General features: G+C 47.9%; 1 protein-coding gene across 2 annotated transcripts; it reads right to left on the reverse strand.

Moving 5' to 3' along the window:
- Positions 1–812: 812 nt before the first annotated feature.
- On the reverse strand, positions 813–16776 carry LOC777991 (myosin-9). 2 transcript variants are annotated; one of them, XM_003972100.3, is made up of 43 exons: positions 16584–16776; positions 14167–14357; positions 13938–14078; positions 13675–13831; positions 13571–13598; positions 13213–13306; positions 12820–12840; positions 11963–12055; positions 11811–11874; positions 11244–11342; positions 10870–11013; positions 10680–10775; positions 10518–10594; positions 10173–10367; positions 9691–9864; positions 9433–9606; positions 9144–9258; positions 8720–8910; positions 8510–8631; positions 8240–8309; positions 8003–8163; positions 7806–7914; positions 7541–7672; positions 7235–7441; positions 7008–7145; positions 6546–6669; positions 6255–6426; positions 5923–6135; positions 5632–5776; positions 5351–5557; positions 5168–5272; positions 4883–5035; positions 4534–4782; positions 4243–4455; positions 3927–4139; positions 3683–3844; positions 3343–3471; positions 3139–3227; positions 2934–3057; positions 2370–2578; positions 1987–2095; positions 1682–1854; positions 813–1579 (listed from the first exon to the last, which is right to left on the reverse strand). In XM_003972100.3, exons 2-43 carry the CDS (start codon positions 14350–14352, stop codon positions 1480–1482), a joined length of 5877 nt encoding a protein of 1958 aa, XP_003972149.1. In that variant the 5' UTR covers positions 14353–14357; positions 16584–16776; the 3' UTR covers positions 813–1479. The 2 variants fall into 2 exon arrangements, with proteins under 2 accessions (XP_003972149.1, XP_011610798.1); XM_011612496.2 differs by lacking the exon at positions 12820–12840.
- Between the last annotated feature and the right edge of the window lie 1201 nt (positions 16777–17977).

The following is a 17977-nucleotide window of genomic DNA, read 5'->3' on the forward strand; positions in this document are numbered from 1 at the left end:
TGCGTGTAAAACGCAGCTGCAGGTTTTACATAATATGGTCAGCAGGTGGTGTCGTGAGCATATGATGCTGCAGGTCTGTCTTACTCGGTGAGAGACGCGCCTGATAGTCCTCGGGCTCTGCCTAGCGGGATGATACGGTACTGCATGATACTGCACGCTGCATTGACGCACAGTTCAACTCTTTGGCAAAATACCCCCCGCCCCTATCACAGCATTACAGGTCATAAATCTATTGTTTTAGAGGAGAAAAACTGTTTTCAAGTTGTTCTTGCCTTTCTAAAAGCAACAACTTTTCAGAACACATTTTGGTCTGTCCAACTTCTGCACTATAAACACTGATACAACAAAAATCTACATTATCCTAAAACATTTTCCACTTTCACAACACTTGCTTAAAATTCTAAAATGGCCTAATATCCGCTATCCACACTTTTTTGGTTTACTTGAAAGTTTCCACTGGGTTTTTTTTTTTTGTGACATCATGGTAAAAGGTCAGTCTGTTTTTGTGTGCAAATAAAACATAGTTTAACTGATGACACATTTAGTGACATTAGCTGATTCTTCCAGTGGAAAGAATCCTAAATTGAGGATTAGAAAAGATGGTCAATTATTTGCTTTGAGGAAGCAGTTTTTTTCTCATATGTGTCAATGTTAAGCCTTTAATCAATTGGTAAAAAATTTTTTTTAAAAACATTTGTAATACCATTTTTACTGGGGATTGCATTTAAAACCAGGTTGCGTCAATAAATGTCACTTCTGAATCATAATATAAACGTGTTCCAACTTGGTGAGGCGACAGATGAGGCAAGAAATGCTTTTTCGGTTTCTGTTTATTCCATAAAATATTTCAGAGCTAATGTGCCGACAGAATTTCCCCCACAGGAAGCACAACAAAGTCTGGATATGTGACCCGCCACCACGTATCTGAGCGTCAAAATGTAGTGAAGATGAGACGTCAACCATTATCACCAACGTTGCTGCATCTTGACTGAAGCACCCTGATGTTCTGAGCAATTCCTCTTGACTACTTGTGCAAAAATGAGGTAAAATAACTACAGGAAGAAAAGGTGCAGATAAAGAAAACAAAAAGATGCAGCGGCTCATGAGACTAGCAAATTTTGAACACAGGACGACTGTGTGGAAACTCCCCAAAGACCTTAAATATGTGTGCAAAACAAGCAGAAAGTGTTTTCTCTCCCAAACTTGTCACGGCACATCGACCTCCACTACAAATGTGATGCAAAGACTGACTTTTTTTTAGGATACAGCCACTTTAAAAGGCAAACGCCTTGAAAGAAAGTCTGTGTAGAAAAATATACCAGTCACTGAGATGAATATGATATTTGGCCAAATATAAATGCATAAGAAAATAAAGCAGTAAGGCTACAAGATCATTGTCAGGCGCGTGTTGTTAAATCCTCTGAGTAAATATTGCTGTGTTGCCATCTGCGAGGACATCTTCCATATTCTCCCCAGCATTTATTCAGTTGCAGGCTCAGTGTCAGCCGGCACGGCCACGTCATCATCGCTTTCCAGGCCAGAGCGATTCACCGTGCGGATCGTGAAAGGCAAGTCGCGCCTTTAAAAAAGAAAAAAAAAAAGGAGTTAATCACAATTGCTGCACAGATGGCATTACTGTCAATATTCTTATTTTTAAGGATATAAAAAGGAGAGTCCGTACCTCAGCTTGCTCTTCAGAATGTTGACTTCTCGGTTCATGGTGTCTTGCGTCTCGTTAGCATCCTCCAGCTCCCTCTGCAGCTTCCTACGGTAGGCGTTGGCTCGGGTCACCTCCTCCTCCGCCTCCTCCAGCTGACGTTTCAGCTGACGCGTTCGGCTGTTCAGTTTGTCCGCCTGCAGACAGAGCGGCGCTTTATTCAATGCCATAAAATAAAAGGCAGTTTTTTTAATTATAGGAGGATCAAAGTTGACGTCGGACTACGTGGCAGAGACGTCCCGGCATCAGTCGAGCCAGACGGCTCTCACCTGGTCCTTGTATTGCTCCGTGTTGCGTCTCTCGTCTTCAACCTGAAGCACAAGCTCCTTCATCTTCTTCTCTGTTCGTCTAACCATTCTGGTGGCCTGCTGGCGTTCCCTTAACACAGTTTCAGAAGGAACGAAGCAACATTTAGTGAAACTACGGCATTTATGAGACTGTCCGTGGTACGACAAAAGCACTCGAGTTCATTCAAGACTTTTTAAGAAAGCCTGAAGTTTGTTTCACTGCCGTCTCCTCTGGATTGATAAATACAGGCGTCACATGGCAATTTGTTAATATACGCTGCAGCACAAAGTGGAAAGGGCGACTCTGTTGGCCTTGGGTTCCAACCGCTGCTTCCCAACAGTTCCTGATATTCGCCGCCACTCACTTGATTTCTGTGTCCAGTTGTTCTTCCAGCTGAGCGACCTTGGCCTCCAGGGCAGTGAGGGAGGATTTGTACTTGGACTTGATTGTTGACTCCAGTTCCTGCAGCTTGAGACTCAGCTCCTTGTTCTTCCTCTCCGCCTGAGAGCGAGCTCCCTCCAGCCGCTGCGCGGCGCTGCGCTCTGCAGACAGCTCGGCGGTCAACTGATCGACCTAACGGCAGACGCACGGAAGCTCCAGCTCAGTCCAAACACAAACCACAGCACAACTGAATCGGTAGAGACTAATGAGATTGCATCGGACGCCCAGCTGGAATCCACAGAGGAGCCGCGTAAACGGAGGAGGGTGAAAACTTGGGCCAAAGCTGGGGTGGCGTTCACGTATACCCATCTCCCGACTCCCGATGGAGGACGGCAATTGCTTCGACTACCGATTGACATTTCAGACGGCGGCATTGGCGCCCGGCAGTTTTCCTTTAGCAAATACCCTCAGAATACTGTGCGGCCGGCGCCTTTATTCATCCTTTAAAGGATCGGTCATGTGATCAAGCGTCTGTGTGTGTGCGCACCTGCAGCGTGGTTCTCTTGTTACGATCGTTCGCCATTTCACTGTTGAGCTGCTCTTCCTCCAGCTCCTCTTCCAGCTGGGTGATACGAGCCTCCAGCCGCCTCTTTTCGTCTTGCAGCATGGAACTGAGACACAAGGACAACATAAGCATGAACAGCCGGTGGCCGGCAGCGCCTCTAAACTGCTTCTGGCGTCGGGCCACGTACTTCTTGGTGTTGTTGCCGTTAATCTCATCCTGAAGCTCGTCTCTCTCGGCTTGCATCTGTCGCTTCAGTCTCTCTGCAGTGGCCAGGTCCTGAAGGGGGACAGTGAGACTGTAAAGGCTGATAATACAGAGGCTGCTGGGACATTACAGAAGACGGTGGAAATACTGAAGCTGCAGTGACGACCGTCTACAACCGTCTCAATACCTCCTGGAACTGTGCGGCGTCTGCTTCCATGGTTTTGACTTTCTTTTCCGTCTCCTTGGCACTGTTGATGGCTTCATCTCTGGATAGTCGCAGGTCTTCGGACTCTCTCATCATGTCTTTAAATTGGACCTGTGGAGTGCAAAATTAAATAATAATAAATACACAGAGCCACCTTGTTCTCCAGCCACACCTGTAAATGGGTGTTGAATTCTTTGACTGACGTATTGGCATCGGACTCCGTTATGTCGCAATATTTGTGAGCCACCAATTCTTTTCCTCAAACACGTTCAAACCTGAGCTGTAACTCAGGAGTGAGCACGGAGGACCGGTTGGGTTTTACCTGGAGTTTCTTCAGCTGTTTGAGGGCTTCATCGCGGCCTTTGTTGGCAGCGTCGATGTGCACTTCCAGCTCTCCCAGGTCCAGCTCTAATTTCTTCTTGGCCGAGACGGCCTGAGATCGCTGCCGGCGTTCGTCTTCCAGCTCGGCCTCGAGCTCGTGGACCTGAGAGCAGAAGGTGTTTCCTCAGTGAACCTGTGAAACAGGAGCTTCTTTAAGGTCAGAGAGACAACTCTGGATACGGCACCTGCTTCACCAGCTGCTTTCTTCTCTCCTCTCCCTGCTCATCTCTGGCCTGCAGGTCTCGGTCAAACTGAGCCTTCATTGCCTGCATGTTGACCTCCAGTCGCAGTTTGGCATCCTCTGTGGCCTGCAGCTCATCCTCCAGCTCCTCCAGCTGAGTTTTTATTTCCTCCAGCTGCTGCTCCGTGGCACGTTTTGACCTCTCCAGCTCATGAACCTGTTAAAAGGCTGCAGTGTTAGAGCTCGACTCTTCTAAATCCATTAAATATACTTTCGCCTTCCCACTTTGATCATCTTATGAGCTCAAGTGTTTCCCTCACATTCTTGCCAGCATCATCTTTAGAGGAGACCAGATCTTCCATCTCAGCTTTGAGCTGCTTATTTGTGCGCTCCAGTTCGTTTTTCAGGTCCGTGATGGTCTCCAGCTCACGAGCCAGCGTCAGCGCTCGGGTCTCCTTCTCCCTGGCCTCGGCTTCGGCCTTGTCACGCTCTTCTGCATACTGAGTTGAGATGGTTTTCTCCTCGGCCAGCATCTATGGAAGGAAGAGAGTGGAAAATCATCAAGTTAAGCAAACAGCGAGTCACTTGAAAAGGCATGGCTGCCAAGATACCTGGTCAAACTTCCTCTGCTTCCTCTCCATGTTGTTGACAAGCTGCCTCAGACCGTCCTGGTTCACCAACAGATCGTCCAGCTCCTGCTGCAAACGGGTTTTGGTCCTCTCCAGCTTCTCATAGGCTGCCTCCTTCTCCTCCAGTTGCAGCTTTACAGTGTCAAACTCCCGCTGTAATCGCTTGCGGCTCTCTTCTGCAGACTCCAGGGACGAGACCTCCTGGTCCATCTTCTTCTTCATGTCTCCCAGCTGAGGATGCCAACATGGCGGAGTGAGGGGAGCGCATGTGTGACCTTGAAACATTTAGATCCCCGTTTATCTTGGACATAAAGAACTGTGGTGTCCCAACCTGGCCCTGAAGGACGGAGATCTGCTTCTCCACATTCTTCTTAGCCTCCTCCTCTTCCTCCAGCATCTCCCGGAGGCTGTTCTGCTCCTCCTCCATCTGCCTGAAACGGGTCGAGATGGCGAGCTTCTGCCGAGTCTCCTCCTGGAGCAACTCCTGCCGTGACAAGGACAAACAGAAAAGCCGTTGAAACGTCCATGTAGGAGTTGGTATTTAGACGACGACCTCACAAAGAGTTTGCTGGTGTTTGATGAGATTAGACAACATGGGCCGTTTTTTTGTGGGTACCTGTGTATCCTGAAGATGGGACTCCAAAGACAACATATCTTTGCTGGATTTGGTGTTCTTGCCCTCTGATTCGTTCAAGAGGCTGTTGACGTTTTCCAGCTCCGACTAAACAACAGAATGACAGACCGTCTCACTTGACATCCTCGCAGGATCACCTTCAGGACTGTCTGAAGCTCCTCCTACCTGCAGTTTGGCGATCTTCTCCACAGCCTCCTGCCTCTGTCGCTCACAGTCTCCATATTTAACCTGGAGTTCCTGAACCTGGGACTCGGCCTTCTTGCGACGGTGTTCGGAGTCGGATTTGCTTTGCCCCAGAGTCTTCAACTCGATCTGCAGCTCGTTGAACTCACTCTCCAGGGCCTGTTTGGCTTTCTCCACTGACAACTTGTTCTGCGGGAGTGTCAAATCTGTCACACACGTCATCTGAAAATCATCCCTGAAATCATCTCTTCGCCGCTCCGTACCCGCTTGGCTTGTTCCAGCTGTTCGTTCATTTCATTAAACGCCTGAAGGTGCTTTTTGCTCAGTTCCGCGATCTGACTCTCGTGCATCTTGTTCTCCTCTTCCTGAGCCTTCCTCAGCTGGGCGACCTCCGTCTCACGTTTGGCCCTGAAAGACCAAAGTTTAATGAACAAACAATACGACAAGACAAACTACACACGATGAAACAATCGCGATGCCCCTTAAATCACTAATTCACTTTTGTTTCCTTCCCGTCTCTTCTGCAAATGTCATTAATTCAACGGGGGCTTCACCTCAGTTCTTGCTGCGCTGCAGTGGTGTCCAAAGTGTCATCCAGCTTATTCTTGATAGCTTCTAGCTCTTTTTCCAGCTCCTTGCACCGTTGGCCATTCTTGGAACGATAAAACTTCTCCCTCTCCAGGTCTTCGTCCAGCTCCAAGATCTGAGCTTCCAGCTCCTTGATCTTCTTCTGGGAGGCCATGTTGGCTGCAGCCTCCTCCTCAATCCTGCAAGACAGAGGAGGCGGCTCAAGGTGACGCCTTATGCTGTGAACTCCATTCATCTGATGAACACGGCGCTGGTTTTGTCGCTGTGGTGATGTAAAGTATTTGGAAAGGACTTGAACCTGATCAGTGCGTTCTGGAGCTCCTCCTCCTTGTTGGCCAGCTGAGCTCGCAGATCTGCGATCTGGGCCTGCAGGTCCGCGATCTGGTCGTGGAGGTCTGTGGAGTCTCCCTCGAGTTTGCGACGGTTCTTCTCCAACTCTTGGCGCTGCTTCTCCTCTTTCCTGAGACGGTCTGTGTGACATCAAACTCAGACTTTATTCATTTCAACAGATTTGCACAAAGTGTCTTTTCAAAGTTTATTATAGAAACGGCAACAGATTCACTCAGACACCAAGCGTAAAAATACTTGCCCTCTAAATCGGTGATGATGGCCTCGTGCTTATTCTTCAGTTTTTGCAAACTTCTGGACTTTTCTTCCTCCTCAGACAAGTTAGAGGAGAATTCGGCGATCCTGTCCTCCAACAGTTTCTTCTCCTGGTGGTCAAAAAAGTGTTATAGCAACATCAAATGGATTTTGGTCCTTTAAAATCAAGGACAATTCTTTAATACAAGGAAATTAGGAGTCAAAATGTTGGATTAGGTCAGGGACAAAGGGAGAAACCTCCTGGGTGTACAAGTTAAGGAATATTTATAATCAAATAACAGAATCTGTTCATGATATAAAAATAGAGAAATGTGTCAAATTGTTCTGGAGAGACCTAAATATGTGGACTAAAGGATGCTCTCATGCACAATCATCCCTCCATCATCAAGTATTCATGTTAAAAGTTGGATGGTTTAATGTCATTTTTACAGCAAACGCTGCAACGGACCTTGTTGAGCTTGTTGTTCTGGTCGTCCAGCACCATGATATTTCCCTCCAGTGCCTTCATCTTTGAATCTGTGGTGACCTTCTCCATCTGAAGCTTCTGTCTGTCTGCTTCCTCCTCATCGAGCTGCTGCTCCAGGTCCTGGATCATCAACATGACCAATGTGTAAACTGCATTTTTACCCAATAAAGAGGCATATTTATAGAAAAGGTTACTGTCTCCTCACTGACAGCGATATTCTGCTGCATCTTTTTCCTCTCGTTGAGCATCTGGTTGACCCTCTCCTCCTCTTCCTCCAGGCGAGACTCCATGTCGTGCAGGATCTCCTCCAGCTCCTGCTTTCTGTTGACCAGACGGGCTCTCATCTCCTCCGCCTCTGCGCACAGCTCCGTCTCGGCCTGCAGCTGCTCTTGCAGAGCCATTTTCTCAGCATTGAGCTAGCAGAGAGAAATCACAGTCAAAGTGGGAAACGCATCTTTCACAGCAGCCTCTAAAACACGACTCGAAATCCTCTCGACGAAAGGGAAAGCACCCACCTGTTGTTGTTTGCTTTCGAATTCTTTGATCATCTCTTCGGCCTGCAATTGTTTCTCCTTCACCTTGGAGAGCTCATCTTCTTTAGCCAGCATCTCCTCCTCCTGTCGGGTCACCTGCAGCAGAGGTTTCACCTGGAAGAGGACACAATCAAAAAAAAAAAACACATGTTAAAGGGGCTTTATGGTCCATTAAAGCCCACAATGAAACCGCTTCATTAGGATAAACCCCTGCAGTTGCACTAGAGTCTGTTTAAGCATCTCTAACCTTGGTGAAAAGTCTCCACCACTGCCAGTTCCTAAGTTTCAGGTAAGCAGCACAGTTCCTCTGGATCACTTTCATGGCTGTCAGCTGCTGCTGCCTCTTGGTAAAAGCTCTGCAATATTAAAACATACATCAGCGTCGCCCTCAATGTGTGAAATCTGATCCTTGATCAAAGAAAGGCGCAGGTTATTTCTGCATACTTGCGAGCCACATATCCTCTGCACCAGGCCTGGAAGGTGATGATCACATCTGTGATCTTCATGTCTCGCTCCTCCTCCAGGTGAGCCAGGACTCCAGCTCTGAAGAAGACTTTACTTTGGCCAATGCGGTACAGGTTTGGGTCCAGTTCCAGAGCTTTGATCTTATGTGATAAAGACAGGTGCGGCTCAATACTACAGCCAAAAATAACGCAGCTGCTCATGATTTTCTGTTCTTACCATGAGAACACAGGCCTGTTTGCCATCCATGAACCCCTTTGGAATGGCATTAGGGGTCAGGATTTCATACCTGAAAAGAGTTAAGTGATAAAACAACCTCATCTAAATCACATTTGTTGTCATATTTACTGCTGCAGGTCTTTTATTCTCCTACTGCATCACGCATATTCCCTCAACTCTAAGTCGTAAACAGTTCTAGAGTTTCTTCACTGAAAGATTGACAGGTAGCAGTCAGAAAAATCAAATCAGGCCATCATGAAAGATTGTAACCTCTGTCTGAACTCCTGGAACACAACGCGGTTGGGGAATCCTTGTCTGCAGATGCGAATTCCCTCCAGGACTCCATTGCATCTCAGCTGGTCCAGCACCAGATGAGGCTCAAGTTTACCTGCCTGAGGAAAGAAATTAAGAAAGAAATTACTTTGCTTAAAACCCACACATGACCACTCTGAAACAGCTTCAGTGCCAACAGTCATTTACCTTCTTCTCGTGGTTAGGGATGATACAACGGACAAAGTTGGGATTGGTGTTCCTTAGAGTGGTCATGAGGTTACCCAGCTGCTCCTTGTACAGTTGACCCACGGTGCGGAACATCCCCTTCCTGGTTTTAAACGCTCCATATGTGGAGTCTGACATCCCGGCAACCTTATCCAGGCCAACAATATGGTCCACTTTGAGGATGGAGAAGAAGAAAAAAAATCAAATAATGAACATTCTAAAAGGATTTTACCGATATACGCATCAATGGACAGAAACCAGGCAAGTACAACCCATAATTCCTAACGCCTGGTCTGCAGTTCATTACGTGCAGGTCAAGCGACGCTCCGCTAGGTGGCGATAAAACGCGCGATTCTGGTGTGACCTATTAAAAACAATATTTCAGCTCATGAACGGTTTCACTCACTGTCCCTCCACAGCTCAGCTGTAAATTTGTCAGTAGACTGGTTGAGCAAAGTGGCCACGCTTTCATTCAGAGGATCCATGTTTTTCATCAGCCATTCATCTGCTTTGTAATCCACCTGCACCAGAAGAGGGGAAAAAAAACAGTCACAATTTACATGTATTCTAAACTACAAATAACTATCTTGGATTTGTATATTCAGCAACATTATAAATGATTTTACTTAATTGTTTATTATGTATTATAATGTATTATTTCTGTATTAAAAAGGTGTGGTTAAAGTTGAATGAACCTTTCCAGCATAGTGTATGATGCAGAAGTCAACATCATCCTTAAGTTTCTTGGGCTTCTGGAACTTGGGGTGTGTTCCCTGCTCCTGAACCACTTTCTCTACAAAGCTCTTGTCTGTGGCTTTGGGGAACCAGCACTCTTCATCCAGCAGGGCCAAGATCCCTGGAGGCCCGGCCTGGGACGGGGACAGAAGCAAAGAGGGGAGGACGTGAGCGTCCAGCTCTTTAAATAAGACAGCGGATTACTTTTAGTTACGTACGGGTTTGTCAATGAGTTCAATGCAGGGCTGCAGATCGAGGCCGAAGTCGATGAAGCTCCACTCGATGCCCTCTCTCTGGTACTCCTCCTGCTCCAGGATGAACATGGTGTGGTTGAAGAGCTGCTGCAGCTTCTCGTTGGTGTAGTTGATGCACAGCTGTTCAAAGGAGTTCAGCTGTGCCGGGAAAGCAGAAAAGCCAGAATCACTGCCTGCGTCGTCTTAAGCAATATTTCCTGCTTTTCTTTGATGTGGCGAAGCAACGGGAGATCGGATGCTAATTAAAGCTTCAGAATTATCCAGTAGGGTTAATTTGTGGAGAATCCTTTGATGCCCAAGTCTTTACAAACCAGACCTTCCTGAACCAGTTTACGTGACCAAACCATGATTCGATTTTCTGTAGTTTCAGATTATTCACCCGTTCCGATTCCCGTGTGTAATAACAATCCCAGCCCGCAGCAGCGCGGAGGCCTTGAAGGTCGTACCTCAAAGATCTCAAACCCGGCGATATCGAGGATGCCGATGAAGGAGGCTCCTTGCCTCTTGGTCTTGTCCAGCGCCTTATTGATCCTGAACACCAGCCAGCGGAACATCCTCTCGTAAGAAGCTTTGGCCAGAGCCTCGACGGCAAACTCCGCCTGCTCCTGGGTCTGAGCCTTCTGGACGTAGTCTCTACCAACCTGCAAAAAACAAAACAGGAGAACAGGATGAATCCAGCTGTGCTAAACTCACACGAAATCACATTTCTGTGTGTTTGGAATCAAATGTCTGCTTAAAAAAGGCTCAAGGCTTATGTGAATGTTATTTTTGTAATATTTGTGCACTGTGACCTTGATTCTGGGAGACAGGATGGCCCGTGTGAAGTCGGTCACGTTGACGCTCAGGAGGTGACACACTTTCTGCGCAGCTGCGGTGATAAAACGGGGGGGGGTTGGAAATTCAATGCAAACCAAAGAGAGAGAGAAGCTCGGGGCGAACGAATGCCGCAGTACCGGTGTCGTCGGGCATGGACGCCTGGTCAGAGTGGCGCTCCTTCTTGAAGGTCATGTTCCCCAACTGAAGCACGGCCGACACCACCTTCAGGAAACCTGTGGGACAGAGGGGCTCGGTCTGAGCTCATCAAGCCCGCACCTTCCAGTACTCTAATGGCTACCCATCACATCAAAACCAAGTCATTGGTACCAATTCTCTCTTCTTCTGGGATGCTCATGATGTGAAAGGCCTCCATGGTTTCGGCAAACAGCTCCTTGTCCTGGAGACCCGGGATGGTCATGTTCCCGTTGGACAGGAAACGGTATTTGCTGTAGTCCTCCAGGCATAACTCGGCTGGAGAGCAGAAGAGAGGGACTTGTCAACAAAACAGTCGCCGCAAGGGAACGCGCAAGTTTTCAGGGTTGTTATGTTGCACCTTCAAACTCGTGCCGCCATCACCTCTATTTCAACATTTAATGGCCAAACAAGGCGCCAGCAGGTATCTGTCCGAGTTTGTGTGTTTTAACTGGTAAATATGCGACTGGATGTTATAATATGGGCTGAAATAGAAGATGTTTTCTCACAACGTAGCTTGTCTCCTGCTCCCGTCAGCAAGTAGTAGAAGATGTGGAAGCTGCGCTCCTCTTTAGCTTGACGAATAGCACGAGACTTCTCCAGCAGATCTGGTCATGTCTCGGTCAAGAATATAAACACAACAAAGTGCACAAAACATCACAGTGGCCTAAAGGCACCTCAGAAGCACATGATACACCTTTGGTCTTATAGCCGCTAACGCTAATCCTGTTTCCAAATTTGCCGTGTCTATCATAAAACAAATAGGCAGAAAACAGGAGGTTTAGCATGACTGTAAGCAAACCGGTTTGTGTTGCCAAAATGAGCCAAGGGAAGCTGTGGCCTGAGGCTACCTGGCAGGTTTATCTGGTTCCGGACTGGAAAAAGAACTGAAAAGAAAGGCCTGGGCAAAATTCCCGTATTATCTTCCTTTATGTTAAGCAGGGTGAAGTTTCGCTCCCTTTTCACTTGCAAAAAAAGAGCAACTTACAATTGAAGTAAGCAGCATAAGGTTATGTTTGCTCTGTGCTTGTGAAGCTCCCCATTTTAGCAGAAATGCTCTTTGAATGGAAGGATACAAGTCTCGATGTTTGCTCCAACGATGTATCCGTTCACGTCAAAGTTGATCCTGATGAATTTGCCCTACAGAAATCAAACCGGTCACAAGTGGGAAAAAAAAAAAGCCATCGACGGGGGAGACGCGTTCACATTTAACAGCATCTTGTCTTACAAATCTAGAGGAGTTGTCGTTCTTAACAGTCTTTGCGTTGCCGAAGGCCTCCAGGATGGGGTTTGCCTGCAGCAGCTGCTTCTCCAGTTCTCCCTAACAGACAAAACACATCAACAAAACTATCGGTAAACCCAAATGCCATCAAAAGGATCAAGGACAAGTAAATACTGAGCACTCCTACACCGTCCCATCCACACAGGGACACCCAAGACAAGAGTGAAGCAGGAGCGGACAAGAAACCAATAGCTGCAGGGTCAAAGATAACGTCAGCTAACACAAAAGGAATGTTTGGCTTCTTGAGATAAAATTTGGGAGGTTAAAGTTCAGCTGCTCGTTACACAATAATTATAATGATGGTAGACTGCTACAGGAGAAGACCTGCATGTTGGGAGATTCCTGCTGCAGCGTTGTGCTAAGCTAGCAGCTGGCTTTCATGTTTGAGGGAGGTTTAGGCTTTGCTTCTGGGGAAAAAAAAAAAAAAAAAAGCCCAGTGTGTTACGCGAGGGCCGTACTCATTTAGGCAACATAAATATTTTCCCTCTTCTTTTCTGCAAATAGGCTGGCTTGGTCAGTGGAACTGTTGTTTAGATGCAGGCAGCTGTTCCACAACTGTTCTGCTCATCTGGTTCTCTTTGTTGAAACATGCCACCATTGTAAATAAAAAAAATAAAAAAGTTCAAAAAACGCACAGCCCCACAGTTGAGTTAGTAGTCACGGGTACAAGGGCAAGAAGACAGAAAAACAACATTTAACAAAGCTGAACTTGGAATCCCCAGAAAGAGAATGAAATGGTTTCCATGAGAACAGCACTGGCATTAATGTTCAGACAACATGCAAATGGAGACGAGTGAACTCACATGCGATAAAACTGCGCTGCCCTGTGGGAGGAGGTATAAAACAAGAGGGTTTAACATCTGTCACAGACCTGAGCGCACACACGCACACACACTCTGCATAACAAACTACCCCTGAGGAAACTAGGAGAAATCATTTAACACTTTGTGAAAAATCATTGTAAACAGCCATTAAAAAGAACAAGGACAGGAAGAGACTCGTCTGTGCAGCAGCAGAGAAGTGATACGGGCGTGTTGAGACCTGAAAGAGGAATGTGGGATCCAGGCACATTAGTTTTTAGAACCAGAACAAAATAAGACAACAGTAACATCAGAAGGGGGGATGAATAAGGAGGTGTAAAAACACATTAAGAACAATACAAGACATGAAGAGAAGAGTTCACATGACACACTGACCTGATCTTTCTTGGATTTGAAGGATGAGGCGATATAAGCCAGATACTGAATGACTTTCTTGGTGTTTTCAGTCTTTCCTGCCCCCGATTCACCGCTGGAATGTTGCATAACAGAACATGAAAGGGTCAACGCCACATTCCCAGAGCCTTTAATAATAACAGTCTGGCCCATTTTCTCATTTCCTGCAGGAATATCCAATTAGAAAAACTCTGATGAGCCAGTTCCGTCACCAAATATGGGCCACAACATCAGCAACCCCGCCGCGGCTCAATGTTTCAATGACGAAGCCGTTAATAATCAACCTTTCACAAACACATCTAGAAATCTAACTTAAATACAAGAAATCAGAGGAACCTACGTGCAGAGGATGGACTGGTCCTCGCGATCTGACAAACACACCAGAAAAACCAGTAAGTACACGGTCCAGTTACACGTCAGTGAACTGCCAATCAGGACGGGTACCCTGCATCATGCTCCTGTAGGCCGTGTCCGTGATGGCGTAGATGTGTGGGGGCATCTCGTGCCTCTTCTTGCCCTTGTACATGTTGACGATGTCCTCGCTGTAGATGGGAAGGTGCTTGTAGGGATTCACCACCACGCAGAAGAGACCGGAGTAGGTCTGGGGGACAAAGTGAGAGGACGGACACACACACACAAACACACACTCTCAATCCTCAGGTCAACCCCAGGGTTGTTCTGTGAAGCCTCGCAGGGTGCAGACTCACGTAGATGAGTCCGGAGTAGTACCGCTCCTTCAGGTTATGCAGCACGGAGGCCTCGTTCAGGCAGGTGAGCTCCGCCATGTCCTCCACCTTGCTGAACTTGGGCGGGTTCATCTTCTGAATGTCGTCCTTGTTCACCTTCACCTGAGATTTAGAGACGACGGAGACCGACGTCCGGATCAGACTCGGGTGGCAGGCGCCGACCGGTCCCGCACAAACGGATCCGACTCACCTTTCTGCCAGAATCCGTCAGCTCGACCATGCACTCGTCCCCGAGCTCCTCCTTCACGGAGCCGGGCTCGAAGCCCAGCTTCTCCGAAGGGATCCACACCAGCTTCTTGGAGGCCCAATCCGCCTGGGCCAGAGGGTTGTTGACCCCACTGCGGTCCCCGTACAGGAACTTGTCGGCGTCCGTCATGATGGCTGCAGCAGAGCAACAGAGCACATTTAGGAAAACGCGGCCTCGCCAAGGGAAACAAGTGAAACCAGCCGGCCGGAGCGCTTTTCCATCTTCATCCGGGACTCCTGCAGGTCTAAAGATGCGCGCTCCGCATTCAGGCTGTTCACATCTGGCGTTACTGCAGGTTACGGACGCAACAAAGATCTTTTAAGGCTGCTGCAGGGTTGCTGACACAGAAAAAAAATCTATTTCTTTCATCGCTCCTGGTCTGATGACAATCGTCACTCATTGGATGTGATATCGGGTCTGTTTGCCTGATGCAGATAAGCCGTGATGTGCAACGACTTTTAAATATTTAACCAGCGACGTGTAGTGCTTCAAAAAGGTGACGACACACACAGACAGAGGCGACTCCACACGACACAAGTGCGGCTCGTGACCGGAGACACAACACGCTGAAGTGTTGAGCTGCTCCAAGCACAACTTCACCCATTTTTCCCCACATTCCTTCCTCACCGGCTCGGAATTCCATGAATTCCCGTCTTTCTCCCACTCCCCGTCACTCAGCCCTCCGTGATGGATGTACGGCGATTACGCAAGAGGGCTTCTGCACATTTGTAAACCAGGTTATGTAAAATTCTAAAAAAAAAAAAAGCTGGATGCTTTGGGTCGGGGATGCTTTGCAGGTAGAGACGCAGACGGAATGTGGAGAGCAAGTCTGGGCAGACGGGGACGAGCAATAATATCACAGCCGCACCCTGCAAGGACGACTCCATCGGGAAGAATTAAACACAACCTCCAGAGGCCGTAAACTCCACAACCTGGACGCCAACTTAGGCCGCAACAAAGAAAATAAATCAGACTGACACAACAGAAGATGTGCAGAATGCGCTGGAATACAACCATGACATGTTTGACACACATATTTCTTTTTAAAAAACACTTCTGCAGACGCATTTACATGCAGGGAGAGGCGCGATGCAGCCGTTTTCTCCGAGTGTGTGTGTGTGTGTGTGTGGGTGCGCGCACAAAGTGATAAAAGCCTGTGTGTGTTTATAGAGCAGGGATAAAGTGATCAGTGCAAGAGGTGTCATCTGTGTTCCTCTTAAGTTCATTATGTGCTCAGACTTTGGCGGGGGGTGGAGGAGGGGAGGGGGTGGGTGGTTGGAGGGGAGGGGATGGTCACTCACCACAGAGGACCGTGAGTAAGCATCACACACACATCCACGCACGCACACTTGTGACATTTGTGTGCGGCTTCACTGCTGAAAGCAGCCGTGAGTCAACTTCCTGAGGAAGTTGCTGCAACTGTGTTGCTGCATTCTGACTCTGTTCACAATGACACGGCCGCTCGGTGCCTCCTGCCCTGCACCCCCCCGACAACTCCTCTGCCTCCTTCCGTCTCATCAGGCTTGTTTTCAGCGGCGTCTCCTGTTCTTGGCTGCCTGTCAACCCGCTGCCTTGATCCAGGCTTCCACGGTTCTTATCTAACGGAGGGCAAGCGCTCTGCCATCTGCGTCTGCCAGCCGGGGGAGAGCAAAGTGGACGACACCAGCAGGGTCCAGCTGGAGAAACGAGGCGACTGTGTCTGAGGAGCAGGGCCGATGTACAGCGGCTGCATCACAAATGTGACACTAATACAAAATAAACATGAATTGAATGTAGGAGAAACGAATCTAACTTCTGTACAGATGTGACGGTGCTGCCTGAAAGAGAATAACTTTAAAATTAAGGCAGAAGTGCTCCAATTTAAGCCCCGACCTACCAGGAGTGTGTCCTGGGGGCACACACGGGAGCAGGGTGTGAACAATGTCTTTTATGAGAATAGAGGTTACCAGGAAAAGCGTCTGAAATGATGCCAGTGAGCTTGATAAGGTTGCAGGAAGGAAGCTTCTAAAGTCTAAAAAGGTAACGGGAGGACGGAAACCCGAGTTTTGGAGGGAGCGGTGAATATTGTAACATTGCGTCGTTTGTTTTATGAACAGAAAACTTTAAATTCGTGCGGTATTTTTAAAAAAAAAAATCATTTCTCTGTGAGAGAAGAAACAAGCGACGTATATGAATCGACATTCGAGCGCGACGCTCTGCTGAACTCTAATTATAAAATAGTTGAGCCGAATTTAGCGGAAAAACAGAAGAATGTCAGATTAAACTGAACTAAAACTCAACTGAGCGACACGCTAAAGCGAGAGCGGCCGCGAGGACGCCGCCACCCTTCAAATGAGGAAGCGACAGCGCGAGACACACACCTGGTTTTCAGCGGCAGGCACTGTCGGCGGGCTCGGTTCGGTTTCTGGTGTTTGCAGCGGTGAGATTCGGCTCGGAGACGCGTCGGTTCACACACAAACAGCCTCTCTGCGGCTCTGTCATGCGGTCCTGTGTTTCAGGCGTGGTTCGGCCGGGACGGACGCTCCGCACCTCGAGTTCCTGCAGGTAAGTCGGAAGCTCCGCCCCTCTGTGCTGCGTTCACGGACTCCACGTCCAAAAAACAGACCCGGATTTTAAACTTGCGTTATTTTATTCTTGAAAATGAAAAGGAGCCGAATTTGAATCGCTAGCAACACTTTAGGTTTGGGAAATGTGTCGTGACGCCACTTAACTTTCGAAAACGACACATACAGAAACATTTATTTAGATGTTAAAAAACGACTAAACGCCTAAAGGCACCTTACATGTATTGCATTTTTTATTATCACGATGAATGTGTGGGGGGAAACGTGCGACATGAGCTAAGGATGAGGATAAAGTACATTGATTGTTGTGACCCGCATGAGGACAGTGCTGGTGCGTGCACTGGAATGCCGTGGCTCGTCGGTACCTGCAACAGGAGCAGGGGAGTGGTACCGCTGTGCACGCTGAAAACTGGCCGAAGCGGAAACGCGTGTAAAGTAGACTCATCAGCGTGGCAGACGTGTTGAGGTAAAAACAAAACGACACTTCGTTTTCTTTAAAACGTCTGTTGTTCAACCGCACGTCCCAAACAGGAAAGTGTGTCTACCTGCAGTCTGCCTCCAACCCACCAATGAGCTGCAGCTTTGACTTCCGACCATATATGGTCAGAGAGAGGAGATGGAGGCAGAAAGAAGGAAGAGAAAAAAGAAAGCATTTCCAGAAGGTTTCAGAGCAGAGGTGGAGGAAGGTGTGGTCTATTGTTGTGTATCAGATGGTGTTACAGCCCCCCCCCCTTCCAGAACCCTGTCATTACACTGAGCGAACAGTAACATGCACCATAATTCATGGCAGGGTCCTCTGATGTGGTTTGTTGCTACTCCGACACCCACGTGTGCAAATAATCCTCGTGGTAGAACCCAGTGCTGCAGGAACTGAGAATTCTGCTCAGCTTTCAAGCTGAAACTTGAATTCAGCTGAGAATCTGAAATGAAAGGGGATAGAGTGATCATGTGTTGGCTCCTTTTTGCAGCCACAGGGCACAGTCGGCACGGGTAACCCGTCTAGAGCCTAAATAAGCTCAGCAGGGCCACGGCTTCCTCGCCCAGGAAACCGTTGGGTGCTGACGCAGGTTTGAAACCAGAAGTGAGAATCCTTCGTGCTGAGTCCTGCGGGTGATTTAAGGTGATTGAACCGTGGAGAAAGTGTGCGTGAGGTCAGGGGTCCGCAGAGGTGCGTTACGACGTGTCTGAGC

This window comes from Takifugu rubripes, chromosome 17, assembly GCF_901000725.2.
Source record: "Takifugu rubripes chromosome 17, fTakRub1.2, whole genome shotgun sequence".
Classification (NCBI taxonomy): domain Eukaryota; kingdom Metazoa; phylum Chordata; class Actinopteri; order Tetraodontiformes; family Tetraodontidae; genus Takifugu; species Takifugu rubripes.

Excerpts from the sequence above, each read along its gene's own strand:
- LOC777991 (XM_003972100.3), bottom strand. The coding sequence starts at position 14,352 with ATGACGGACGCCGACAAGTTCCTGTACGGGGACCGCAGTGGGGTCAAC. Across the intron at positions 13,599-13,674 it reads CTACAGGAGCATGATGCAGG|ATCGCGAGGACCAGTCCATC; the intron begins GTACCCGTCCTG and ends TGTGTTTGTCAG. Across the intron at positions 8,911-9,143 it reads AGCTGAGCTGTGGAGGGACA|TGGACCATATTGTTGGCCTG; the intron begins GTGAGTGAAACC and ends CCATCCTCAAAG.